The following is a 26,458-nucleotide window of genomic DNA, read 5'->3' as shown; positions in this document are numbered from 1 at the left end:
CAACAAACCCTATTATTATATTTATTTTATTTTATTTTATTTTATTTTATTTTATTGTGTTTTGTTTCACATTTCTTTTCCCCTCTCTTCTTTATTCCCTGCCTTCTCCAGATGACAGCCACAGCCCACCAAAGCCTAGAGCATCCCGAACTCCCAAAATCCCATGCAGAACACCGCGAAACCTGTCAGGAAAGCACAACAAACCCTTTTTTGATTTTATTTTATTTATTTTATTTTATTTTAATTTTTAAAAATTTTTTTTCATATTCTTTTCTCCCTCTCTCCTTTATCCCCTGCCCTCCCCAGATGACAGTCACAGCCCAGCATAGCCTAGAACGCTGCATCCCGAACTCCCCAAATCCTGCACAGAACACCGCGAAACCTGTCAGGAAAACACAACAAACCCTGTTTTGATTTTATTTTATTTATTTTATTTTATTTTAATTTTTTTAAAATTTTTTTTCATATTCTTTTTTCCCTCTCTCCTTTTTCCCCTGCCCTCCCCAGATGACAGCCACAGCCCAGCATAGCCTAGAACGCCGCATCTCAAACTCCCCAAATCCCATGCGTAACCCGCGAAACCCATCAGGAAAGCACAACAAACCCTGGTTTTATTGTATTTTATTTTATTTCACATTTCTTTTTCCCCTCTCTCCTTTATCCCCTGCCCTCCTCAGATGACAGCCACAGCCCAGCAGCCCACCAAAGCCTAGAATGCTGCATCCCAAACTCCCCAAATCTTGCACAGAACACAGCGAACCCTGTCAGGAAAGCACAACAAACCCTGGTTTTGTTCATTTATTTATTAATTTAAATTTTATTTTATTTCACATTGCTTTTCCCCCTCTCTCCTTTATCCCCTGCCCCTCAGATGACAGCCACAGCCCAGCAAAGCCTAGAGTACCACATTCCGAACTCCCCAAATCCCGCGCAGAACGCCACGAAACCCATCAGGAAAGCACAACAAACCCTGTTTTTATTGTATTTTCTTTTATTTCACATTCTTTTCCCCCTCTCTCCTTTATCCCCTGCCCTCCCCAGATGACAGCCACAGCCCAGCAAAGCCTAGAGTGCCACATTCTGAACTCCCCAAATCCCATGCGTAACCCGCGAAACCCATCAGGAAAGCACAACAGACCCTGTTTCCATTTTATTATATTTTATTTCACATTGCTTTCCCCCCTCTCTCCTTTATTCCCTGCCCTCCTCAGATGACAGCCACAGCCCACCAGAGCCTAGAGTGCTGCATTCTGAACTTCCCAAATCCCGCGCAGAACACCGCGAAACCCATCAGGAAAGCACAACAAACCCTGTTTTTATTGTATTTTATTTTATTTCACATTTCTTTTTCCCCTCTCTCCTTTACCCCCTGCCCTCCCCAGATGACAGCCACAGCCCAGCATAGCCTAGAACGCTGCATCCCGAACTCCCCAAATCCCACGCGGAACACCGCGAACCCTGTCAGGAAAGCACAACAAACCCCGTTTTTATTGTATTTTATTTTATTTCACATTTCTTTTCCCCTCTCTCCTTTTTCCCCCGCCCTCCCCAGATGACAGCCACAGCCCAGCAGCCCGCCAAAGCCCAGCCCGTGCTCCTCACCACGCCGGCAGCCGCCGCCACCGCGCCGGTGCCGCCAGCGGGCGGCGACCCCCAGGCACAGCTGGAGGCCGACAAGAGGGCTGTCTACAGGTGAGGCAGGATAATTAATGCCTTTTAATTAATGGCTTCGTTGTTGGAATGCATCAATTACTGCATTATTGGGGGTTGTTGCATCAGTTCGGCGATGCATTAATTAATGCATCAGGTATTTGATGCATTAGTTGGTATTATGCATTATTAATCTGCTGTTCTTCTAATGCATTAATTAACACACGGGAAGGGGGGGATTAGCAATTAGCTCCTTTGTAGCAATAATAACCATTGATTGTAACGTGTGGTGATGGAGCTCCTTCGTGGATGTTGTTCTGCAGCATCTCTGCCCCCTCAAAATATTAAAAAAAAATCCCAAATTTACTTTTTGGGGGCAAAGTCTTGTGATTTGGGGCTGAACAAGGAGTGAAGTCACACATTAACCTGAAATGTGCAGTTCCTGCATCTGCACAGGATGTGGGCAGTGATGGATGACTCTTCCAGTCCATTTTCTGTCAATTTGGGCATAATAATATATAATATTTTAATATATGCAGTAATGTTAGTGTATAACTGCTATAAGTACTGTTTTAATTATGTAAATAGTATAATTATAAAAGTAATATGTAATTATACAGGTGATATGTGATAATTTACAAATCATAGAGCAATGATGCAAGAGTAACAATATTCTAATATAATTAGGATTAAAGTTTAAGGTTTAGGATTAACCTATCAATGACCAGGGCTGTGGGAGCTTGTGAACCAAAAAAATTGCAGGTTAGACTTGAAGGAAATCAAATATTTGTCCTCCAAATATCAAATATTACAAGGCTGAAAGGTCTGAAAAAGTGGCTGAAGGTGTGGAATAAACTCACTCTTTCCCAGGAAAACTCCAAGGATTATTTGCTGCAGGTGTCCCAGTGATGGAAATGATTTCCTCTAAGCAAAAGAAGCCATTTGAGGACAAAAATACCTTTTTTTTTTTGCCTTTCCTTGAAGAGTTCTGCAGCATTTGTGGGATAAAGGGAAGAAAACAAACCCCAACCCACCCTTGGAGTTTTCACAGCCTTAATTGGAATGTCAAAGACATGGAAAAAACACCTTGTGGGAGGAATTGCCCCCTGAAAACTGGGGGAAAATTGTTGTCCAGCTCCATGTGTGCACTTATTGCCCAAACCTGGATGCTCATTTTTGCTAGCCAAAACAACCCCACAAATATTTTTTATAAAAAACAAATATATCCTACTATATATTTATGTAATACTTATATATATATATGCATAAAATTAACTTTTTTTTTTGCTGAATATCTCCCTATCCAGTGGTTCAAATGGATGGTGTGTATGTCATTAGGTATCAAAAGCACACAAGGATTTTTCTTAGCCCTCCCAGATCCATTTCCCTCCACCCAAACCAATGGATTTTTGGTTAATTTTCAATAATTGCACCAAGGCAGAAGGCATTGGCTGTGAGCATCAGTCGATCAAGCTGCAGGGAAATTGCTGGGAAAATGGGATGGGAAATATAAAAACCCATGGACAAGTCACCCTGCCGGGTTTTATGCCCTAGCAGGAGGTTTATCATCCATTAAAAAATAAAAAAAAAAGGGGAAAAAATAAATCCTTCCCCACCCTTGTTGGTGTGGGAGCAGCTTGGCAGGGACTGGTCCAGCAGTGCCACTTCTCTGCTGCAATTTTCACCCAGCTCAAGTGTTGTCTTGACTTGGGGCTGGGACTTCCCAATGGATTTTGGACCAGAGAAGATGATGCTCCTGAAGGGAAATGATGCTTAAACCACCCAAGCACCACAAATCGGATTTTTCCAAGTGGATTTCTTTGCATTAAGTTTGGTGGGGGCTTTTTGTGGGGGTTTGGCGTTTTTGTTTTGTTTTGTTTTGGGCTGTTTGAGGTTTTTTTAGGGGAAAAGGGGTGGAAAAAAATAAAATTCCTGTTGTGACATGCCCGCTGTGCTGCTGGCTCGGCTGAAGGTGGGAAATTAGGCCATTAGAGGAATTCATTCCTCTTTATTAGCCCGTGTCGAATCCTTTTTATTAGTGGCTGCAAACGACCTCTCTCCTGCAGGAAAATGTCAGGGCTGGTTCAGCCCTTTCATTTGGAGGATTCCCTGGCAGAAAAAAAAAACCCCACTAAACAAACCAAGGGTTTTTTTTTTTTTTTCAAAACTAAATCACTAAAAGCAGATTTTTCTACCCCAAAACTCTCCTTTGTGCCATAGGGGTGGTTTTCCACTGTAAAATCCACAGTGGGGGAAATCCTCCTGATTCCCCTGTGCAGCCTGGATATCCATCTATTCCCCCCACTGCAAATTTCATGGCAAAATTTTAATTTTTATGCCACAACCTCCACCTGCTGTGGTGGGCCATCCTTTCCTTTGCATGGTGTGAGCATGGAAAGGCTGGAAATGAAGAAAACGTGGTTTGGGTTGGTTTTTTCCTATGCAAAAATGAAAAAAAAAAAAACCCAAATGCCACAGTAATTCTACATAAAGCTCATGGCAAAACCCCAAATTCCAGCACTCTTCTAGACTGCCCTCCTTGGTGCCCTCCTTTAAACCATCCCTATTTTATTTATTTAAATTTTATTTTATTTCACATTGCTTTCCCCCCTCTCTCCTTTATTCCCTGCCCTCCCCAGATGACAGCCACAGCCCAGCAAAGCCTAGAACAGGTCTTGGCCCCCTGATTTCCCCTTGTGTTTGGTTTTTGTTTTTTTTTAAATGTAAATATTTAAAATTGAGAATTTTTTTGTTTGTTTAATGTTATTTTATCTTGTTTGGTGTTTATTTTATTGTTCTGTTCCATTTAATTTTATTTTTACTTATTGGTGGGTTTGATCGAATTGGATTCCACTTTGGTTTTTTTTTTTTTTAATTTTGTCTTAGGTTTTAAATTTTTTATTCCACTTTATTTTCAGCTGAAAAGCAAACCATTCTCCCCTCAGCCATGTTTCTTCCTCCTCCTACTCTCTGCCAGCCCCAAACCTTTCCTGGGGGCCCAGAGCAGCATTGCCCCCATTGTCAATACTGGGGAGCACGGGGTGATGCTGGCCTTAATGCACCCCCCCAAAGAAAAGGGGCTCGAATTTCTCAGGGGCTTTAACCCCCTTTTCCCCTCCCCACACCCCCATCCTTGGGGTAATTCCATACCTCTGCTCCCAATTGTTGGAGCAGCTCTGGAAATGGCAGCAGGCTCCTGCTGCGGTGGCACCGTTCATAAGTCCCAATAATTCAACTTTCCGCCTGGAATTTGCCTTTCATATCCCTTGGCTAAGCTCCAGCGGGGCGACTGAAATTATGAAATGATTTCCCCCCCTCGCCACTCTCTGCTCCAGCCTCGGTGAATCTTGCATTAAACCAGGATCAGGACAGATTAAACTATAATATGCTGTGGTATTAGCGGCTGCAAATGAAGACTTAGCCAAGGGGTTTAACCCCTTCGCCTGACTCCGGCTCAAAGACGCTGTCAGGGGGTGATTCATGATCATCTTTTGGGCCATCTTTTGGAGATAAAATGGTGGAGCCAATCCCACTGTGCTCGGATAACTGGAGTGCTGTGGGAGGCCATTCCTGCAGGAGCATTTTGCATTTCTGCCTTGAAAGACTCCATAAAGCATTTTTGATTTGAATTTGCACAGCTGGAGGGGCTCATTGAGGCTTGCCCTAAGCCGTGGTCCTCACCCCTGTGTTGTCCACGAGCTTTGGTGCTGTTTGTGTGTTTGCATTTTATATTGCATCATCATTGGAGAGATCTGGGTTTCAAGAAGAGCTGTAAATCTTTGTTTTCAAGATGAGCTCATGGTAAGAAAGAAGCGGGATTTGACCCATCTTTGGACTTGTCAGAGGTGCAAAGGGCCCATAACAAGGTTGATCCATAGGATTCTGCAAGCAGATAGAAGTCCCCATCCATCAACTCCAACCAAAAAGACGTTTTGAGGTGGAATATTACCATCCATGAGCAGGTGCTGATGTCCATCCTTGTAAGGAAAAGCCACTTGGACAGCAGATGGCTCCAGGACATCTTGGCTATGTCCAAGACTTAACCTTTTTGCCTATTTAGGAAATGCTGACTTTGGTGCAATGATGGAAGACATTGGAACAAGCCTGATGGAGGAGATAGTGAATTGTACAATTTTTAAGCTTTTTTTTTGGTTGTTGTTGAAAGAGATCTAAAGGGACCACTTCCAGTGTGACTTGGGAGTGAAGTTTGCACCACCAGGTTCTTAGAGATTTGGATGGAATGGATGGATGGATGGATGGATGGATGGATGGATGGATGGATGATGGATGGATGGATGGATGGATGGATGGATGGATGGATGGAGGGATGGATGGATGGATGGATGATGGATGGATGGATGGATGGATGGATGGATGGATGATGGATGGATGGATGGATGATGGACGGATGGATGGATGATGGATGGATGGATGGAGGGATGGATGATGGATGGATGGATGGAGGGATGGATGGATGATGGATGGATGGATGGATGGAGGGATGGATGGATGGAGGGATGGATGGATGGATGGATGGATGGATGGATGGATGGATGGATGATGGATGGATGGATGGATGATGGACGGATGGATGGATGATGGATGGATGGATGGAGGGATGGATGGATGGATGGATGATGGATGGATGGATGGATGGATGGATGGATGGATGGATGATGGATGGATGGATGGATGGATGGATGGATGGATGATGGATGGATGGATGGATGATGGACGGATGGATGGATGATGGATGGATGGATGGAGGGATGGATGATGGATGGATGGATGGAGGGATGGATGGATGATGGATGGATGGATGGATGGAGGGATGGATGGATGGAGGGATGGATGGATGGATGGATGGATGGATGGATGGATGGATGGATGATGGATGGATGGATGGATGATGGACGGATGGATGGATGATGGATGGATGGATGGAGGGATGGATGATGGATGGATGGATGGAGGGATGGATGGATGGATGGATGGAGGGATGGATGGATGATGGATGGATGGATGGATGGATGGATGGATGGATGATGGATGGATGGATGGATGGATGGATGGATGGATGATGGATGGATGATGGATGGATGGATGATGGATGGATGGATGGATGGATGGATGGATGATGGATGGATGGATGGATGGATGGATGGATGGATGGATGGATGATGGATGGATGGATGGAGGGATGGAGGGATGGATGGAGGGATGGATGATGGATGGATGGATGATGGATGGATGGATGGATGATGGATGGATGGATGGATGGATGGATGGATGGATGGATGATGGATGGATGGATGATGGATGGATGGATGAATGATGGATGGATGGATGGATGGATGGATGGATGGATGGATGGATGATGGATGGATGGATGATGGATGGATGGATGGATGGAGGGATGGATGATGGACGGATGGATGGATGATGGATGGATGGATGGAGGGATGGATGGATGATGGATGGATGGATGGAGGGATGGATGGATGATGGATGGATGGATGGATGGAGGGATGGATGGATGGAGGGATGGATGGATGGATGGATGGATGGATGGATGGAGGGATGGATGGATGGAGGGATGGATGGATGGATGGATGGATGGATGGATGGATGATGGATGGATGATGGATGGATGGATGATGGATGGATGATGGATGGATGGAGGGATGGATGGATGGATGGATGGATGATGGATGGATGGATGGATGGATGGATGGAGGGATGGATGATGGATGGATGATGGATGGATGGATGGATGGATGGATGGATGGATGGGTAAAGATGGACATGGGACCCAAAACAGTGGGCCTTATGGGTGTTCCCATTTTTCCTCTGCAGGCACCCTCTGTTCCCGCTGCTGACGCTGCTCTTTGAGAAGTGTGAGCAGGCCACGCAGGGCTCAGAGTGCATCACCTCGGCCAGCTTCGATGTCGACATCGAGAACTTTGTCCACCAGCAGGAGCAGGAACACAAGCCCTTCTTCAGCGACGACCCCGAGCTGGACAACCTGGTATAGGCAGCTGGGGCTTGGCAGATGATTTCTGGGGGGTGTTGAAAAGGTCGGGGGTGAGGAACAAAGGAAGATCTGCCAGCAGGTCTCTGGGCTCTGTAGTGCTGGTCATCTTGGCAAGGTTTTCCACAGACCTTTTGAGACCTTCTCCAGGACCTTCTCTGAGACATCTTCCAGAAGATACCCCGTAAGAACAACCCGCCTGCCCCCTTTTATCCCACACAACATCTGTGGGGTCAACGAGGTTCCTGAGAACAGCTGAGATTGCTGGTTGGTTTGTGCCCCAAAAGTTGCAGTGTCTGTAGGAATTACTGCTCCTCAGTGCAACGTGCAGTAGTGTCAGCATGCTCATCTGCCACCATCTGGTTTGAAGTGTCATGGCCAGCTCATGTCCTGGGAGCAGGGCAGAGCGATGACTTCATGGAAAAAGTTATGGGATAGATCATGGATCACAACAGTTTGGAACACTTGGACTGGCTCTGGTGGGTTCCCTGCCACAGCAACTCAGATTTCCTACACATCCATTGCTGCTGGATGGTGCCTCAGAAGACCCTGCTTTGGATTTCTCTTGTGTGGATCTCAGGAAATATCCCCAAATCACGTTATTTTGTTCAGAAAAGCATCCAAGCATGGTCTCCATGGCAAACATGTGGGTAGACAAGTTTGTGGCACCACCCTGATGCTCCACAAACAGATTTTCAAGGTCTGAGGAATTCTGCACACCTCTGATGATGCAAACAGCAAAACACCTCCCCTGAGGGGTTCTGTGTCCCCTGGGACTTGTAGAAGAGGGATTTCCATCCCAAAATAAGAAGCAAAATCAGGCAATTCACAGACTCCTTTTTCCAAGTATTGCAGGTATCAAGGAGGGGATTTTGAATGGTGATATCACAAAGGGACGAACCGGCAAAACTCATCTAGGTGAAAGAACTACTGTTTTTTTAAAAAAACAAGAGAAGATTTCAAGCTGAAGTAAAATCTCACATTTGTGCCCTATTTCAGCTTGTGGAAGAGAGGTTTTTAGCATCCCTAAATCAAGAGTCTGCAGAATGCCCTTCAAAAAATTTGTAGGCCCCCTTTTGCATATTGCTAAACTCATTTTGCAATGACTTGTAGTCAAGAACAGAAGTTGCTCTGGGACAAGCAATCAAAAAAAAAAAATCCCAAAATACCAAAACACAAAAACCCAATAACCCAACCAATGTTTGGGATTATTTCAGTTTTTGGACTAAACAAATGCTGAGGTGCACCAACAAACCCCCATTGCATTAAATTGCATAAAAATGGGTGTAAGGGTCTAGCAGGAGAGAAATGGAGCCAGATGAAGGAAAAAGAATCTAAAATTTTTGGAAAGGAAAACCTATTTCTGTGCATATCAAGATGAAACATCACCAGCAGATAGTGCAGGAAATGCATCCACACTGGCTATTTTCAGGTTTTGTGTGGTTTCTAAAAAAAAAGCCCCACATCACACCAGTCATGGTTTTTAGGCATATTCTGAAGCAACTCTTGCTGCCAAGGTGAAATTTGGCCATGGGCAGTTGGGTTGATCCCACTGATCCCATGTGTAACCTTACAGCACTTGATACATTCCTATTCAAATATTGCTGTATCTGTTGCTGTGTCTTTCCGTGTGTCTGTATCTCTGTTTATCTGGGTTTGCCTGGTTCTAGTACATAGCTGGATGTTTATTTTCTATCCAGTGCCCAGAACTCCACCAAAAAAGGAGGAGCCATGCACCTCAGTGTGGGTAACCTGCATCAAGACTGAGGAGATGGTTGATATGATGCTGGAGAAGCACATTCCTCTTGTTGGGAGGGAATTTTGGGTTAAAAACTCTTGCAGTGCTCAAAACTCAACATTTCAGCCTGCTCTTGAGCTGTCACTTTTCCTCTATTTACATTGTCCTTATTTTGGTTGTTGTTATTTTTTGGGTTTTGTTTTTCCTTTTTTTTTTTAACACCGCCCATTTGCCAGAAACTGGTGATGGCACAGCAGGGCTGAAAAGGCCAGTGGCATTAGCTATCATTAGAATAAGAGTCATGTATTCCTCGCTGCCAAGATGCACATAATTAGAAATTAGAAAAAGGTCAGATCTCACCATTATCAACTCAATCAGCTGCCGAGTGCCACACAGTCAATTAATTCAGCATCTGTATTTTTTACAACCCCGCGCACGTACGCCGTCGGACTGTAACTCTTTATCCGGACAGATATACGACGCAGCGGAGCAGGGACATAAAATGAGACCCTAAGCAAATGAGCTGAGATAATTGAGAGATTTATTTTTTTACATATATGTGTCAGGTCTTCTTGCCTTTGCCCTTGAATATTGATTTTCATGGCCGGTGAGCCCTGGGAGGATGCGGAAATCCTGGGCACGACACCTCCACCTTGTGCTTTGCCTGTGTCAGCTGCTGAGGAGGGAAGAAAAAGAAGGAAAAAAAAAGCAAAAAAGCAAAAAAAGAAGCTAAATAAAAGATTTTTCCAGCCTCAACCTATCATCCCTGTTCACCAACCAAAAATTCACTTTCTCTGTCGCGGAGCTGCCACTGGAGTTTGGCCCTGGATTTTTTAAGATGTTTCCCAACCATGGCAACTTGCAGTTTGTAAAGATGACCACTAAAATTTGCAAGTTAAAAACACTCTTTGAAATGCAAAGACGCTTTGTTACATAAAACCGGATTTATTGCCCCGGAGTGAATAGCTGAAATTTTATATATTATGCAAGATTTCAAACAGCGGCTGTAAAACTTAAGGTTTCGGCTCGGCGAGAGGAATGTTTTATGTGTAAATTTTTTAAGGTTTATGGGGTACGTTTTAATGAGGCCCAGGCTTTGCACCAGCAACAGCTCACGGCTGAGCTGCAGCCCCGTAATCTTGTTAGAAGAAGTGGCCTCCAGAGAATAACCAAACACTTCTCAACAGCGAGGAGATTGGCTTGTACTCCTTTTTTGGGGCATGGGGAGCAATTCCCACGAAGGCAGTGGTGAATTTGGTGAATTTTTTCCTCTTGGATCTCATCTGATTGATGGGCAAGGAAAAGGAATGCGGATATGCAGAGGGATGGGCTCTGGGATGGGTTTTGGGCAAGAATATTCATTTCTTCTGCATGTTGAGAAAGGAAATGAATTTCATTCTGCTGTAGGGGATCAGTTCTACCTTAGATTTGGGGGAGAATATTGATTTTAACTCTGTGCCCTTGTGCAGATGGTGAAGGCCATCCAGGTGCTGCGCATCCACCTCCTGGAGCTGGAGAAGGTCAATGAGTTGTGCAAGGACTTCTGCAACCGCTACATCACCTGCCTCAAAACCAAGATGCACAGTGACAACCTACTCAGGAATGACCTGGGGGGGCCCTACTCCCCCAGCCCCTCCTCCATCAGCCTCCACCCCCAGGTAATGCCCTGAAATTCCTCTCCAACAGCCATTGTTGCACTTGGGCCAACAGGAGTTGCCAACAGGGTTCCAGACTTGCTCTACAGGAGCTGCGGCCTCCTGAAAAGTCATCAGTCCGTCCCCAAGAATTAAAAAATAATCCTGTGCTTTGCTCATAGAGTGCAATAAATGATGTTGTGGTGACTTTTTTCCCCTTTTTTTTGAGTTTTTTTAAGTCCTTTTTTTGCGTGTGTGGGCAGAGCTGCAACCCCAATGATTGTGGCTCTGCGAGAGACCCCAAACTCTGATGCTGCAGCAATTAAATGTGAGGGCAAGGGAGCTGTGCAAGTGTGTGGGAATATAAATAAGAAAGTTGCATTTTTAAATGAATAAAATGCTAGTTGTTGGCAGGAAGAATAGAAACATCAGGATTTTCTCTACTGTTTCTCTCTCACTTTTTGTTTTAAGGCAGCTCAAAGGATTTTTGGGTCTCAGGTAACTCTTTCTGGCTTCGCTGCTCCTTTTTGTGTCCCAGCAAATCTTGCAGTTCTCCCCCAGCAAGATCAACATTCCCTTTGCTTCTTCTTTTGCATAATTTGGATTTTAGCTGGGAGAAGAAGACAAGGATAGTGGAAGAGTACAAGGAAATACCTGAGAACTGCAGAAATATCACCTGAAGCAGCCAAAACAAGTTGAACCTTGGTGGCTTTGGGGGCAAAATAAGGGGCTGTAACTCAATATTCAGAGAAGCTGCCCATGGTTGGGGTTTTCATGTGCATCTGCAGAGCAGGGAATACATCTTGGCTGCTTGCATCCCAAAAAACTTCGTGCTAGATTGTTCCCCTAGGGCATTTCCCTCTCTCAGGCACTTGGTTTTTGGGGTAGAAAAATAGAATTTAGGGTTTCACAGTCCCACCAGAAATAACTGCAGTGAACCCAAAATAACCCAGGCAGCTCCTGGAGCTCTCCCTAAAAAGGAGGCAGGTGCTGGGGCCTTCTCCAGGCTTTTGGGGCATTTTTAAGGTGGTGGAAAGGAAAAAAATATCATTTTTAGCAGCTCAACTCCGGGTGCTGCAGAGTTTGAAGCTCCCAACATGATGAGAGAAAAGCCCCCCAGAAAAGTTCAGTTTCTTATTTAGGTTCCCTGAAAGCAGCAAACCACTTAATCATTGATCTAAGAAACCCCATCCTCACTCTATATTCTAATAATCTCTAGAAATAGACTTATTATCCCTTGGCTGCTTTATGGAAGCATTCCTTATGATCAAAATTAGCAAGACACTTGCATAAAAGAGAACAATAATTGCTCAACGAGCATCTCGTTTGTAATTTATTAGTTTCTATTATTGTGCATTGCCATGGCAACAGCTCACATCCCGGGTGATGAGAGAGATGTTAGATATGAGCCGACAAAGCTCCCGGTCCCAGCAAATGGAGATGCACGTTTTTTATCAGTAATTTTCATGAAAATAATAAGTGAGGGAGTTAATGAGATGGAAAGCCGTCCTGTGGCTATTGTGAATTTTTTTCCCCCCCCTCCCTCCTTCCTTTTTTTTTTTTTTTTTTTTTTAAGTGTTGATCTAATTAGAATGCATCGGTCAGGAAAAGTAATGAGGATTTAGTGTCTCACAAAGAGGTGGGGATCATATCAGAAAATTAGCACAAGTCTTTGGAAAATAATCAGGCCCATGGAGATGCACCAAGAGCTTCTGATTCCTGGAAACCCAGAGCTGCTGCCATTTCCCTTCTGGGCCAGGCTGGAAAGTTGAGGAATTCAAGTGAGGATTTGGAGGCAGTTGTGAAATAAATGGGAACACGCCCAGGAAAAACCCAGCTGGAGGGGAAATGTTGGCTCAGCCCCTGAGGGATTTTCAGCAGGTGGAGCTGAAATATTCACAGAGATGGTTCACGACAGAGCCACCATCTCACCTGGTCATGGATAAGGATGACAGACCAGTGACAACACAAAGGCAAATATTTTCTATTTTCCAACTACACCATGCCAAGTGCTTGAGTGCTTCAACTCTTTGAGTCTACTTGAGTTTGCATGGATGAAAAAGGATGGAAATGCTCCATATCCATCAGTTGAGTTTTAGAGGCTAAGGATGCTCCAGAGAGCAGAAAAATCATGGGATTGGTGTTTAAAAAATGGCAAGTGGGATCATTTCTCTAATTTTCAGCCTGTTGGTTTCATGCTGAGGGGACGTGCATAGGCCATTAATTCAGGATTTTAAAAAAATCTAAATAATGAAATGTAATTAGTATCAATGAAGGAGGTGTCCCAGCAAATAGGTTTTCTTAGGGTTTGGAAAGAGCATCGATCATTTCGTGTTGAGATACACCAAGTTTGCCATGAAAGTGAAATATTTCAGGTTTTGGATAAGTTTTTTACCACAGGACATGATAAAAAAAATATGGGCACACAATAACAAGGATATCAACCAAAAGTGGGAAAACAATGCCTGGACCTGTGAAAATGTCATCTCAGGACAATCTGTTGGATTTCCCTGCTGCATCCAAAAAGGATGGTCCTTTGTCTGCTGCTATTTCTGCTTTCTAAGATGGAAAATGCAAAAATTTTTGGAGATGCAAAATGCCTGAGATGATGGGGAGATGAGAGAACACCCAGACAAGGTGTTTTGACTATTGCTGAAATGCTGCAATCTTCTCGTGTTGCCAGGTCCAGAGATGATTCCTGGTTTTGGCCAAGTTTGGGTGACAATCTGGAGCTTTCCCATGTGATGATTCTTCCCTGAACTTTCATAACCTTACAAAGATTTTTGTGTCCTCTTTTCTCCATTGCTTCATTTTGTGCTTGGCTTTGTCTTGTGATTGAGTTGTTGCCCCTTTGTCCTGCAAGTCCCCCAAGCAATCAATTCCTCTTCTATTTTTGTTGGTTGATTTTCACTTGGCTTCATTCTTCTACCTCAAGTCCTCACTGGGCCCTTTTTAGCCCCCTCCTTTTATTTAAAGAGTATTTTTGAGCTGTTTCTGACCAGGATGGGAGAGGGGAGGTCCTTTCATGGAAGAGGGGGAAACCAGTTTAAATCAATGTTTAATTTCAACTTTCCTTTGACATCAAAGGGGTCCTCATTGTTCTCCACTTGCAAGAAAAAAACGTGCAAAACCAATCACATTGGGAAGCACAGCACTGCCAGGGACATTTAAATGGAATCAAATTTTGGTTTTTTCAGCTCTTGTTTCAGATTGGCAGAGTTTGAATGGGCATTTTCAGGACAGCATTTCTTCTTCTCACATTAGTTCTCCACAGAATCAGAGGATGGTGTGGGTTGGAAGGGACCTTAAGGCCCATCTTGTTCCAACACCCTGCCATGGGCAGGAACCCTCCCCTGGCCCAGGCTGCTGGTGGACAGTCCATTTGGTGGGACTCAATGCTGTTCTTCTCTTTATAGATCTTGATTTATCCAGGTTTGCTCTGTGATCAACCCTGCATTCCTCTTTATTTAAAGCCAATTTTTTTTCCCATGCATTCCTCTTTATTTAAAGCAATTTTTTCCTCATCTTCATTCACCCATCCATTCACAAAGTCCAAATTATCATACATGGCTTTGAGTTTGGCCACCTCTTGCTTGGCTAACCCATGGGTTTCTTTTTTTTCCTCCAACTAATCCCAACTTCCCTCAGCGCAAGTGATTTTCAGAGTTAGGATGAGACAGATTTTGACACATGGTGTACCACCCAAAAATGAATGTCTGTGTCACAAAGCACAAGGGCAAGGACAGCAGCTCAAGTAGCACTGAATTTTAGCACTTTCTTACAATTTGGCACTTGGACATTTTCCTTATTGAAAGAAAGGGTTTTTTTGTGTCATGTCCCAGATCTTTTTCTTCATTGACGTGACTTTTAATTGGGAGAAATCTTGTTTTGCTGTTGATCAGTGCCGAGATGTGGGTCTGCAGAGACACCTAGTGATGCATTTGTTTCCACACTCAGATTTCAAAATTGCCAAAAGCATTTCAACTTGAGGGTGGTGCAGCACCAGTGAGGGTGCCCCTGGATCCCTGGAATGCCCAAGGCTGGGCAGGGCTGGAGCAGCCTGGGATGGTGGGAGGTGTCCCTGCCATGGCAGGGGTGGAACTGGATGAGCTTTAAGGTCCCTTCCAACCCAATCCATTCTGGGATTCCATGAACTTCCTTGAGTCTCAAAATATAAAATATATAAGATATTTTCCGCTGCAGAACAGAACAGCCTAACAGAATTTGGCTGACATTTGCAATCTGAGGCAATTGGTATGCAAAATATGTTTTTTTAAATCTTCTTGGAGATATCTCTCTATATTTATTTGAAGGTGGAGCTTCCATTTCCATTGGGTCACTTTGGTTTCACAGTTCTGTTGCAGAAAGACCATTAATTCCTTTAATGGCTCTTTCTAATAATTACCAATATTCTGCCCTTTTGGACACCAGTGAGATGGTGTTTTGGGAGTTTTCCTCTAGACCACAAAAACAATAGCAATTTTTATCATCACAAAATACTGTTGAAAATGGCTTTGACCACTGTATCTGGAAACAGCAGTTTCTTATTCTCATTTTCTGATATTCCAAATTGCTTCTTCCCAATGCACTTCCAAAAATTATGTTCTAGATGCCCTTCTTTAGGAAAAATCATGGAAAAACAAGGAAGGGGAGGAAAGCTAGAGGTCTTCAAGCTGCTCCAAACTTCTGGTTGCACCTGGCCACATCCAGCTGGTTTTTGGTGTTCTCCTGGGCCACTTTTGCTTTTTAATGAATATTTCCACTGTGTTTATCAGCTGGATCCTTTGCCAGGGCCAAATCCAAGAGTGTGCAGAAGAAACTGATTTTTGCTCTCTATATCCTGAGAGATATTCACTTCTCAAACTGAAAACTACATCCCCCAGAAGACTGGAGGTGGGGAATGAATACTAAAAAAAAAAAAAAATACAAGTATTTGACAGTCATATTTGCATTTTTAAAATTAATTCAGCTGTGGAAAGGAATGTCTGGGAATCAAATGAAAAATTCACAGCAATTGCAGCAAAGTAAAATAACAGAAGTGACTTGTGGCAGAGGAATTGGGTCCAATGTTTTGGAATTGGCATCACAGGAGGGGAAGGTGCCATGAGGGGGTTTTAAAAGCAAAAGCCTGACATTTATTGAGAATGATGGCACAGGCAAAGCAGTGGTGATTGCTGGGGGAAAAGTTACATAATGTGATGGGGAGAAGATGGAAAAAAGGAACAGACCTCAGGTTTCCCCCTCAGCAATGGGAAATGCATTGAAGGGGACACAGAGCACCCCAAACCCCCACGGGGCAGCACAGCCAGGGCTGGTGGGACATTGGTGCATTCAGGGTCCATCTCTGCAGTTCCATCACCTGCAGAAAGCGAGCTGCAGCTTTCCCCACCCTGATCACGTTTCCTTGGTTGGCTTTTCCAGTGTCATTGCACATCACTGATCCAGGGAAGTTCTCTTTCCTTAACCCAAATAATAGGATTCCTGAAGAAATGCATGAAAACATAGGAAAAATGAATTAAAAGGTGAAAAAAAATCCCCTTTGTTGATATTATGTTCAACACCTGAGAACCAGCTGGCCACCAGGGAAATGATGCAGAATGGGAAAGTCAGTAGAAAAGGGACAAAAAAAAAATGTGCAGTTTTATTTCTATTCCTGTTGGGTGAATTAGAAAGATATAGTTATCTTTGGTTTATTTTAAAATGATCATTTTGTCAATATTACCAATGTTATTTGCAAAATCCTGCCCGTGTGGAAGCTTGGAGTACATTGCCCTGCATTCCCCTGCAGCCTCAATTGTGGCACTCCTCCCTTCCCAAAATGTCACATTAAATACTCAAATAGTCATTTAAATATTAAAATAAATAATCTAATAATCATCCCAGTTGGGGTCTTACGGTGTTGCTCCAGAGATGGGCCTTAAAGGAAAATTACAGCTTTTGGCTCAAAAAATTGCCCATATTTGCAAGAAATTAGCTTAAATACAACCCTATTGATATTGATATCAAGGAGTGATATCAATAGGGTTATATTATTATAAACTTCATTATTTTACTCTGAGGTAAACTGTGCTGCTCACCTGAATTTTAGCAAAGGTTGCATCATCCAGTCCCAGTCAAAGCACCAAAAAAAGAGAAATGTTTAGAAAGAAAAAGATAAAATAAATTCCTTTTGGTCCCTTGTGATCTATTTTTTTTCCCTTTCATATTTTTTAATGGAAAATAGTAACTGCACAAAGAAAAATGCACAAAGGAACTGCACAAAAGTTTGGTGAAGATGCTAAATGGGGGTTTGTACAGCATAAACACTTTTTTTCCATCTTTTTTTTTTGCAGTTGCAACAAACTGAAAAATCCTGTTTCTTGCCATTTTTCCCGTTGAAACACCAAAATTAAAAAAAAATTTAGGAGGGACAAAAAAATGAAACTTTCAGGCTGAAATTGATGTGTTTGGTGTTTTGCCTTGTGCAGGAGATGCTGCAGAAAACAATTTCCTGCCATTTTTCCCGTTGAACCACCAAAACAAATTAAAAAAATGTTAATGGGGGGCAAAAAATGAAACTTTGATGGTGCAATGGACGTGTTTGGTGCTTTGTTTTGTGCAGGAGATGCTGCAGAAAACAATTTCCTGCCATTTTTCCCGTTGAACCACCAAAATAAATTAAAAAAAAATTAGAAGGGGACAAAACCTAAAAACTTTGATGCTGCAATGGATGTGTTTGGGTGTTTTGCTTTGTGCAGGAGATTCTGCAGAAAACAATTTCCCGCCATTTTTCCTGTTGAACCACCAAAATAAATAAAAAAAAAAATGTTAGGGGGGGACAAAAAATGATGCTGCAATGGATGTGTTTGCTGCTTTGTTTTTGCAGGAGATGCTGCAGAGCTCTCCAGCAGCGCTGCCGCCGGCCTCCAACCCCCCTGCGGGCATCGTGGTGCCCGCGGCCACTCTGCCCCCTGGCAACCTGGCCATGGGCACCGGCAGCAGCTCGCCCGCCGTGCCAGGTAGGCAGGGCAGGGGCGGCGTGGGCAGGGGCACTCTGGGGGTCTGGGTGCCCCCACACGTGTTTTTTGCCATAGGTGGAGCCTTGTACCAGCCCGTGACCATGGTGACGTCGCAGGGCCAGGTGCTCGCCCAGGCCATCACCCCTGGCGCCCTGCAGATCCCCAATGCCCAGGTAAGGCCTTGCCAGCTCCACTGTGGCACTGCAGCGGGCAGAACCCCCCATTTCTCCAGAAATTCAATCCTTGGAGTGTCTTAAATTTTTAATTAGCAAGAAACGTTGATTGAACCCATCTGCCAGGTGCCTTTGGGGTGCCTAATGAATTATAGCCATGACCTAAGAAGTTATAACAGTGCTTATGTTATTGTTATAAAATATTACAGCATATAATAATAATGTACATAATATTATTTAGTGCAATATATAACAATATATACACAATATACAATAAACACATATATATATGTAACAATATCTGTTATTTATGATGTGTGATAGAACATGGTATTTTATTCCATATGCTTTGTTATATACTGTGCATTGTACATATTCCATATTTATACTTTATATTAATAAATATATATTGGATAGGATAGGATAATAGATAGATAGATAGATAGATAGATAGATAGATAGATAGATAGATAGATAGATATCATGGTTGATATTGCTGATATTACTGCTAATATCTATCTATCTATCTATCTATCTATCATCATCTATCTTTTTTATATATATATATAGATATAGATTATATATCATATATATAATCTCTATATAGATTATAGATTATATATATATATAAATAGGTTTATCTATCTATCTATCTATATTGATAGATATAAATATAAAAAATATATATCTATACAGATAGGTATATACATTTTAATATATATCTATATCTATATCTATATCTATATCTATATCTATATCTATATCTATATATATCTATATAAAAATAGATATTATTGCTGATATATTCTAGATCTGGGATCACTGGCATTGCCTGTCCAGCACAGCAATCATGGCACTTGTGGGAAAGGCTCATTTTTAGGTCTTCCTTTCTGAATTTGGGGATATTTTTCAGCCATTTGCTCTGGTTTTATTCCTTTTTTTTCCCCCTGACATTGCAATGAGTTATGCAATGATCCCTGCATTCTTGCAGTGAGACAATGATTTGGAGCAGAGCTGGGTTTATTAGCACAGCTTGTCCATGAGCTCTTCCCAACCCCGGGAATTTGGAAAATAAAAACCCCTTCAATTTCTGTAACAGTTTCCTGGGGGCAGAGCAGCAGAAATTCACCCCCATTATTCCTGAAATGCCCCATTTTAATTGCAAGAGCCTCTTATCAAACAGTCAATAAACAGCATTTTGAAAAGAGGTGGCATCTCCCTGGCAGGTTTTTTTTTGCCTGTGCAATGCTTAAAAATTCTCTTTCTATAATATCTCTCCATTGCAGGTTTAAATCTTGCAGCAAAACCCTCTGTGGTGGGAAAAACATGTGCACAGGGAATATTGGGGCAGGGAGAGAGCCTGGACAAGCACCTTTGGATGCTCTTGCTGTGCCACTGGCATGATTTATTCAGCTGCAGCCCAGGGGAATCACAGGGACCTGCTGGCCTGATGTTTAATTCATCCAGGAGAAGTGTTTTGATGAAGACTTGGGGAAAAAAAAAAAAAAAATCCCTTTTTAACTCAAGTGCTTAGATTTCAGTTTGGTTCCTGAATCCTCATTAAAACTCCTCTTGCAGCAAGATGTTTCTTTTTCATTTCTGGGGGGCAAAAAAAGCAAATTTTGGCTCAATGGGCATGTCCCTCCTTGTGGTGGAAATCAGCTGGGTGAGGAATATGGGTTTGCAAGGGGTTGGTGAGTGGCGGGGGTGTTTTTAATTTTAAATTGAGAAAAATAATCTTTTTGTGAGGTTTGGGGTATTTTTAATATTTTTTTTCAGGTAAAAGTGTTTTCCTCCTAAAACACACATTGAAATTGGCCATGGTGTCATCACTACGCTCCCCAACAGTTCCATTACCCCTTGCAAAGCATTGACAAAAATATTGAGATAAAAAAATACAGATCCTGGGAGGAAATCTGCATTTATGCAGATTTGGTGGAGCAGGAAATGGGTTTTGGATGCTCCTATAAACGCTGGGTTTTTATCACTCATCCCACTCCCATTTTGGGTTGGTTCTGCTCATTTTTTGGGTTGCCCATCACCATTTTCAAGCAATTCTCTCCCCATTCCTTCTGCCCTGACAGGTGAACCTGGATCTCACCTCCCTCCTTGATGGTGAGGACAAGAAGTCCAAGAACAAGCGGGGGGTCCTGCCCAAGCACGCCACCAACATCATGCGCTCATGGCTCTTCCAGCATCTCATGGTGAGCACCTCAGCCACCAAAACACCCTGAAACGTGGGGGAAAAAGGACAAAAAGTCCAGAAATCCTCAAATCCAGGTGATGGATTGTCTGAATGTGTGCTTGGAGGTGCAAAGCGGTTTGTATTTTGGGAGTATTTTGGGAATTACCGTTGTCACTGCAGGTGGGAAAAAATATTCCCTTAAGGCAAGAAAAAGCACACAAATCTAGAAGGGGACTCCTGGGACTTCTTGAAGATGGAGAATTGAGCATTTTTTTTGCAGTTAACAGCTCCAAAATATCCTTTTGTAGCAAGCTGGAATGTGAGAGCTGCTCACAGGTAGAGTTGTAGCACATCAGCCGCCAGTCAAAACACAGAACTGCAAAGTCACCCTGATTTGGGGGATTGGAGATGGAAGATGGAGGGAGCTTAGATGCAAACTGGATATTTTTGTGCATGAAGAGTTCTCTCTCATCAGCAGGGCTGGGAGAAGGGCAAAAAGCCAAAAATCCCATATTTTTTCCTGCATAATTCTGCCAAGAAATCACTTGGAAACTGAAACTGGTAGCAAAGTCTGGCTCTCCAGGAAGACAGAGTGGTGGGAGATCCCCAAGGCATCAGTAATGCAGAAGGTAACAGCTCCAGTGTGGAAAAATCAGCCAGGACATGAAGCAGCAGCAGCAGAACTTCCCAGCCTTTTTTTAAAATGGAAAATTCTGGATTTGTTACAATGAGGACAAGAATGTTGCTGTGTCGTGCATCTCCCGTGTTTCTGGAGGGCACAACTGCAGATTTGCAGGCACAAAAAGGATGTTAAAGACCAGAAACTGCAGAGCAATTTTCTGCCAAGTGCTAGGAGAATCACATAGTTTAAGATTTCCAAAATGGAATTGAAAAATTGAAAGAAATTATTCTGCTGGATGGTTGGATCTTTGGTCTCAGCCTGGTCCTTAGGGTCAGAAGAAATTTGGGCTTGCCCATGAGATTTCTTCACCTGGTGTCAGAGATTATGTGGTTTATAACCAAAAATTCCCACCAATTTACTGGAAGTTTTGGAGCACCAGCAGGAGGAAAGAGTGCTGGAAATAATACATAAAAAAATGGGATAGTTCTGCCCAAAAATGGTGATTTTTAACCACTGAGACCCCAGCAGGAAGTGAATCTTCAGTGTGCATTGACTTTGGGTGGCGTTGCTGAGGAAATCACAATTTTGGGGCTAACAGCTGAAAAATGGTAATGGTAATTGTCACTGGTTTGGGGCTCCAAAACGTGGCTTTGATAATAATTTCATTTCTGGGGTTGGAAAAGAGAATTTTAGCACAGTTGGAAGGAGGTTGCTGAAGCTTTCAATGCTGCTGTTTCCCAGTGCAGATGTTTCAGGGTGTTTCATTGATGTCTCTGACAATAAAGCAGCAAAAAGCTCTTTTGAAGCACAAATTTCATGTTTACCAACAACCATCACTGGAAAATTGCTGGAGTTAAATAAAACCCCAAGAAGATTTTCCTTCAAGGAAAGCATTTGATGGAAAGCCTTGGAAAAACCCCAAGTGCACCCAAGGAAATCTTGATGCTCTTGGATTCCACCCTTCAATCTTGCATTCAGCAAAGGCAAGAAGGACCAAATTTAGGGTGGGGAAAAAGAAAAAAGGCAGGTTTTCATTATTTTTCACTCAGGGATGGCATCTTGCATGCAGGGATGCAGTTTTGCTACCCCATCTCTCTTTTTTTCCAGCACCCCTACCCCACAGAGGATGAGAAGAGGCAAATTGCTGCCCAAACCAACCTGACCCTCTTGCAAGTCAACAACTGGTGAGCAGATTCTGGTGGCCCACTCAGTCATTTTGCTGGCTTTAGGACCTTTTTCACCTGTTTTTTGTGCTGTATAATGCTTTTTTGGGGGGTAATTTTGGTGGTTAAGGCTGATTCTTGGGGTGTCCTACACAGGGCCAGGAGCTGGACTCAGTGATCCTGGTGAGTCCTTCCAGCTCAGCCCATTCTGTGATTTTGTGCCTCTGGGATTTCTGGGAGATGAGCTCAGTGGTGTTTAGTGTCAGGACTGGTTTGCAAGGTCTCAGTGCCCTCTCCTGGCAAATCCAATGTGCAGCATTCTCCCAACTCAGCAGGAAAAACTAATGCAGAGCTATAATGTGGCTGTCTTGGTTTGGAAAGACAGGAGTCTGCTGAGGAAGGCAGGAGCCCCCCCTGAAATGGAGAATGTAAACCCTCCCCACCCCTCTGAATTGCTACAACTTTTAAATTAAGGGGTTCTCAGGCAAAAAATATGGGAGCAGGAAATAACAGTTCTTTAACAGGGAAGAAAATAAAAGGATAAAATAATCAATGCAGTAACCAAAACAACACTGCCAGAGTCAGAACCCAACCTGACACCCTGTGGGTCAGGGTGTTGGCAGCAGTCCCATTGGAATTGTGGCTCAGCCCTCCTGCAGTGTCAGGGCTGGTTCTGCTGGAGCAGGATCCTGGAGAAAGGTGCAGTCTCTGCCTCTGGAGATCCAGAGGCAGAGGCAGCTGCTGTTCCTCTGGGGAATCCAGTGCAGAAGCTGTGCTGGTGTTCCAGAATCTCCAGATTATATCCAGGCAGGAATGCTTGGCTCCTCCCTCTGGGCTCACATCTCCCAATGGGATGCTGTAGTTCTTGTCAGCCATGCAGGGACATTCAATAGCTGTTATCAGCAGATGTCTGCCCAGAAGGAGGAGTGGGTGTGGAAGAGATAAGGCAAACTGCCCACTTGACAAAAGACAACTGCCACACAGATGGTAATGGAATTCATCTTGCCTTGCAGTCTGGAACAGTGGCACAGGCAAATAAACAAACCCCAGATTTTTGAACCATGAAGCTGGTTTCTTAAAGTATAATTATTATTAAATTGCAACCCATTGATTTGCCATAGCGTTGTTTTGACTCGGTGCTGCTGTAACAGCTCTCACTCACTGCAGTGCTCTCTCTTTCCCATGGAAGGTTCATCAACGCCCGGCGGCGCATCCTGCAGCCCATGCTGGACGCCAGCAACCCGGACCCAGCCCCCAAAGCCAAGAAAATCAAATCCCAGCACCGGCCCACGCAGCGGTTCTGGCCCAACTCCATCGCTGCCGGCGTCCTGCAGCAGCAGGGGGGCAACGCAGGGACAAACCCTGATGGTGAGGACAAGCCCCAGTGGTCCTGCCCTTCTGGGCCATGCATTAATTATGGCCTTAATTGGTAATTTCTAGAGGCCTTTATTGGGGAAATACAAGAGGTTCTTGCAAGAAGGTCCTGCCAGCTGGCCACCAGGATGGTGATCACCCACTGTGGGGCATGGCCTGGGTCAGCTCCTGAGCAGCTGGGGAAGGGAGGGAGGGGAGGGGTGGAAAGGTGGAGATGAGAAGACAGATTGAGACCAAATTGGAAGAGAGAAGATGAAGATAGATGATGAAAATGAAGAGAAGAATAGAGAAGGTGATGATGATGAAGAGAGATGATGAACCAATAACAGATGAGGACAATGAAGAGAGAAGATTAAGAGAAAATAGATGATGGAAAGGGAGAGAAGAATAGAGAAGATGAAGATGATGAAGAGAGATGATGAACAAAGAACAGATGAGGAAAATGAAGGGAGAAGATGAAGAGAAGGTAAAGAGAGCAGAAGTGAACATATGCCAGACGAGATGACTTGAGAGAAGATGAAGAGAAGATCTGCCCAACCAATTTGGGACATCTACTTTCTCAGAACTAAGGATTCTTGTTATTTAATGATGCATTAGCTAAAAAAATTAAGGATTGGACCTTGGGGAGTGACTGGGGTAGGTGGGACACCCCATGGGTGAAGCTCTCCAAGCTTTTCACTTGAGTTATTCTTGGTTTATGCACTTTTGTGCTTTCTGTGTTAGCTGGGGTGTCCTTATTTCTGTGCTTTTGATTCCAGGCTCGCTCAGCATGGACAACCTGCAGCCCCTGTCATCAGCCACTGCCACCATGGCCATGCAGCAGGCGATGCTGGCAGCCCACGATGACTCCCTGGATGGCACTGAGGAAGAAGAGGAGGATGAGGAGGACGAGGACGAGATGGAGGAGGAGGAGGAAGAGGAGGAAGAGCTGGAGGAAGAGCCTGGTGGCCTCCCAGCAGCACCTGGTGCTGACCTTGGTTTGGACCACAGTGACTCACTGGAATAGCTCCTCCTGCACCCTCCCAAATCATTGACAGCACCAGATACAAAATTCCCCCGAAATGCAAAAAAAAAAAAAAAATAAAGGCAAGAAGAAGAAATGAGTGAGAAAAAAGGAAACTGGCAGCGCTGGCAGAGGCCCTGGCTGCCCCAGAGCACAGGGACCACCATGGCAGCGCCCAGGAGTGGACACACGTTTACAAGGCACATATTGTGGCCAGATTAATCTCTTATTTCAGGTTTTGTTTTTCTTTTTCCCTTCATTTTTGGGTAAGCAAAAGCATTTTTAGGGAAAGTTGTTTTCCCCACGTGACGCTCGGATGCTGGTGGGCAGTGCTGGGTGGGCCACTGCGCCCATCCCTTGGATTTCCTGGTGCAGAGAAAAGCCAAACCAACCCCAGGACTTGATGCTTTTTGGATTTTTCCCCCAGAAAGGTCATTCACAGGCATAAACACTGGCATGGAGGGGGAAGAAAAATAATCAGCGAGTGCAAATTCTGCTATATCCAAGGAGGGTTTGGTGCTCGACTCATGGGATTGCCCAAACCTCCCAACTTTGGCCCCGATGCTGAGGCTGCTTGGTGACTCTGGACACAGCTTTCTGGAAAAGGGAGGAAATTCCTCCAAATCCTTTAATTTATGTGCTAAAACCTCTGCTGAATCTGGAAAAAATCCAACTAACCCCATTCTCGTCTTTAAGGGCTGAGATTGGAGGCAGAGTTGGGGCAAAGGCTGCCGGAAGTAAAAATTTTCCAAAGGCATTTTGGCACAGAGTTAGTTAAAAGTGGGGGGAAAATCGGTTTAAAAAAACTCAAGATTTCACCCAAAATTGAATGGTGATGTGCAAGACTCACCTGGGTGGAAGGAAACAAAGTATTGTTGCTTAAAAGATGATTTCTCCCTGGTATTGTCCCTCCACATGGCAAAATGGAGGAGCTTTAGCCCCATGGGGGAGGGCAACTGCCAAAAACCCTGTATTTTGGGTTTTTTAATTTTAAATGCTCGCAAAAGGGTGGATTCGCCTTAAAATGTGGCATGGGAGGAAATGCAAAAGCAAACCAGGGCAAAAATAAAAGGAATTGTCTTCTGCAGGTTCCTGCTCTAAATGTGAGATTCTAGGAGAAGGATCATTTTCTTGGAGGCTTTTTGCCCATATTGTCCTTTTTTTTTCCTGGCTCTTGAAGAGTTGACAAAAGAACCTGAACAAGAGCTGGGATTAAAAGAACAAGTGATGCAATGGGCAGAAATGCCTATTTTTGGATACTGATCTGGCGTGAATGTAATCTGTAATTTCATAAAGGATTCATTGTAATTTAGTATTAATTCCTGGCCATTTATTATAAAGTGCTACAAGATGAGGGGTCGCACCTGTATTTTCTTGGCAGCTTCTTCCTTTGAGTGGAGAAGACCCAAAATGCAGGAATAACCCCCCAAAATGGACAAAACTCCCCTCATAAAACTAATTTACTGCCAAATGGGTGGATGGATCCAAATTGGTAATTGAGTGATGTGGAGAAAAATAGATTTATACTTCCAAAACTGATGGTCCACCAAAAATGGAAATTTCCCCCCTCAAACAAGCTCCAATGAGATTTTGCCCACTAATGAATGAGGCACACCCCAAAATGAGCTTTTCTCTCTAAAAATGTGTGATTCTCCCCCAGAAGCTCCCCCAAAGTGTTCCAGACAACCCCAAAATGAGTGATGGTCCCCAAAAATGAGGTATGCTCCTCAAAATCAAGTGATGACCCAAAAGGGGCTAATTTCTCCCTGAAATGAGTGATTCTCCCCCAAAATGGGTGCTCACCCCAAAAGGAGTTGTGTTCTCCAAAAATTCTCCCCCAAAATGAGGGACATGCCCCCAAAGGATGCTGTCCCAAACTGCTCCTTC

At 43.7% G+C, this 26,458-nt stretch overlaps 1 protein-coding gene across 3 annotated transcripts in view; it reads left to right on the top strand.

Moving 5' to 3' along the window:
• Nucleotides 1-25,658, top strand: part of PKNOX2 (PBX/knotted 1 homeobox 2) — a 112,269-nt gene extending 86,611 nt beyond the window's left edge. For all 3 annotated transcript variants that reach the window (XM_074527891.1, XM_074527892.1, XM_074527893.1), the window contains 9 exons: nt 1,553-1,692; nt 7,507-7,678; nt 10,889-11,077; nt 17,919-18,051; nt 18,127-18,224; nt 20,309-20,428; nt 22,139-22,215; nt 23,384-23,562; nt 24,327-25,658. In XM_074527891.1, the coding sequence (XP_074383992.1) occupies nt 1,553-1,692; nt 7,507-7,678; nt 10,889-11,077; nt 17,919-18,051; nt 18,127-18,224; nt 20,309-20,428; nt 22,139-22,215; nt 23,384-23,562; nt 24,327-24,574 (1,356 nt within the window). In that variant the 3' untranslated portion in view covers nt 24,575-25,658. The remainder of the gene's footprint in view (nt 1-1,552; nt 1,693-7,506; nt 7,679-10,888; nt 11,078-17,918; nt 18,052-18,126; nt 18,225-20,308; nt 20,429-22,138; nt 22,216-23,383; nt 23,563-24,326) is intronic.
• Nucleotides 25,659-26,458: the final 800 nt, after the last annotated feature.

Source organism: Zonotrichia albicollis, chromosome 27 (assembly GCF_047830755.1).
Source record: "Zonotrichia albicollis isolate bZonAlb1 chromosome 27, bZonAlb1.hap1, whole genome shotgun sequence".
In the NCBI taxonomy this organism is placed as follows: domain Eukaryota; kingdom Metazoa; phylum Chordata; class Aves; order Passeriformes; family Passerellidae; genus Zonotrichia; species Zonotrichia albicollis.
This window is presented reverse-complemented; position numbering and strand designations above follow the sequence as displayed.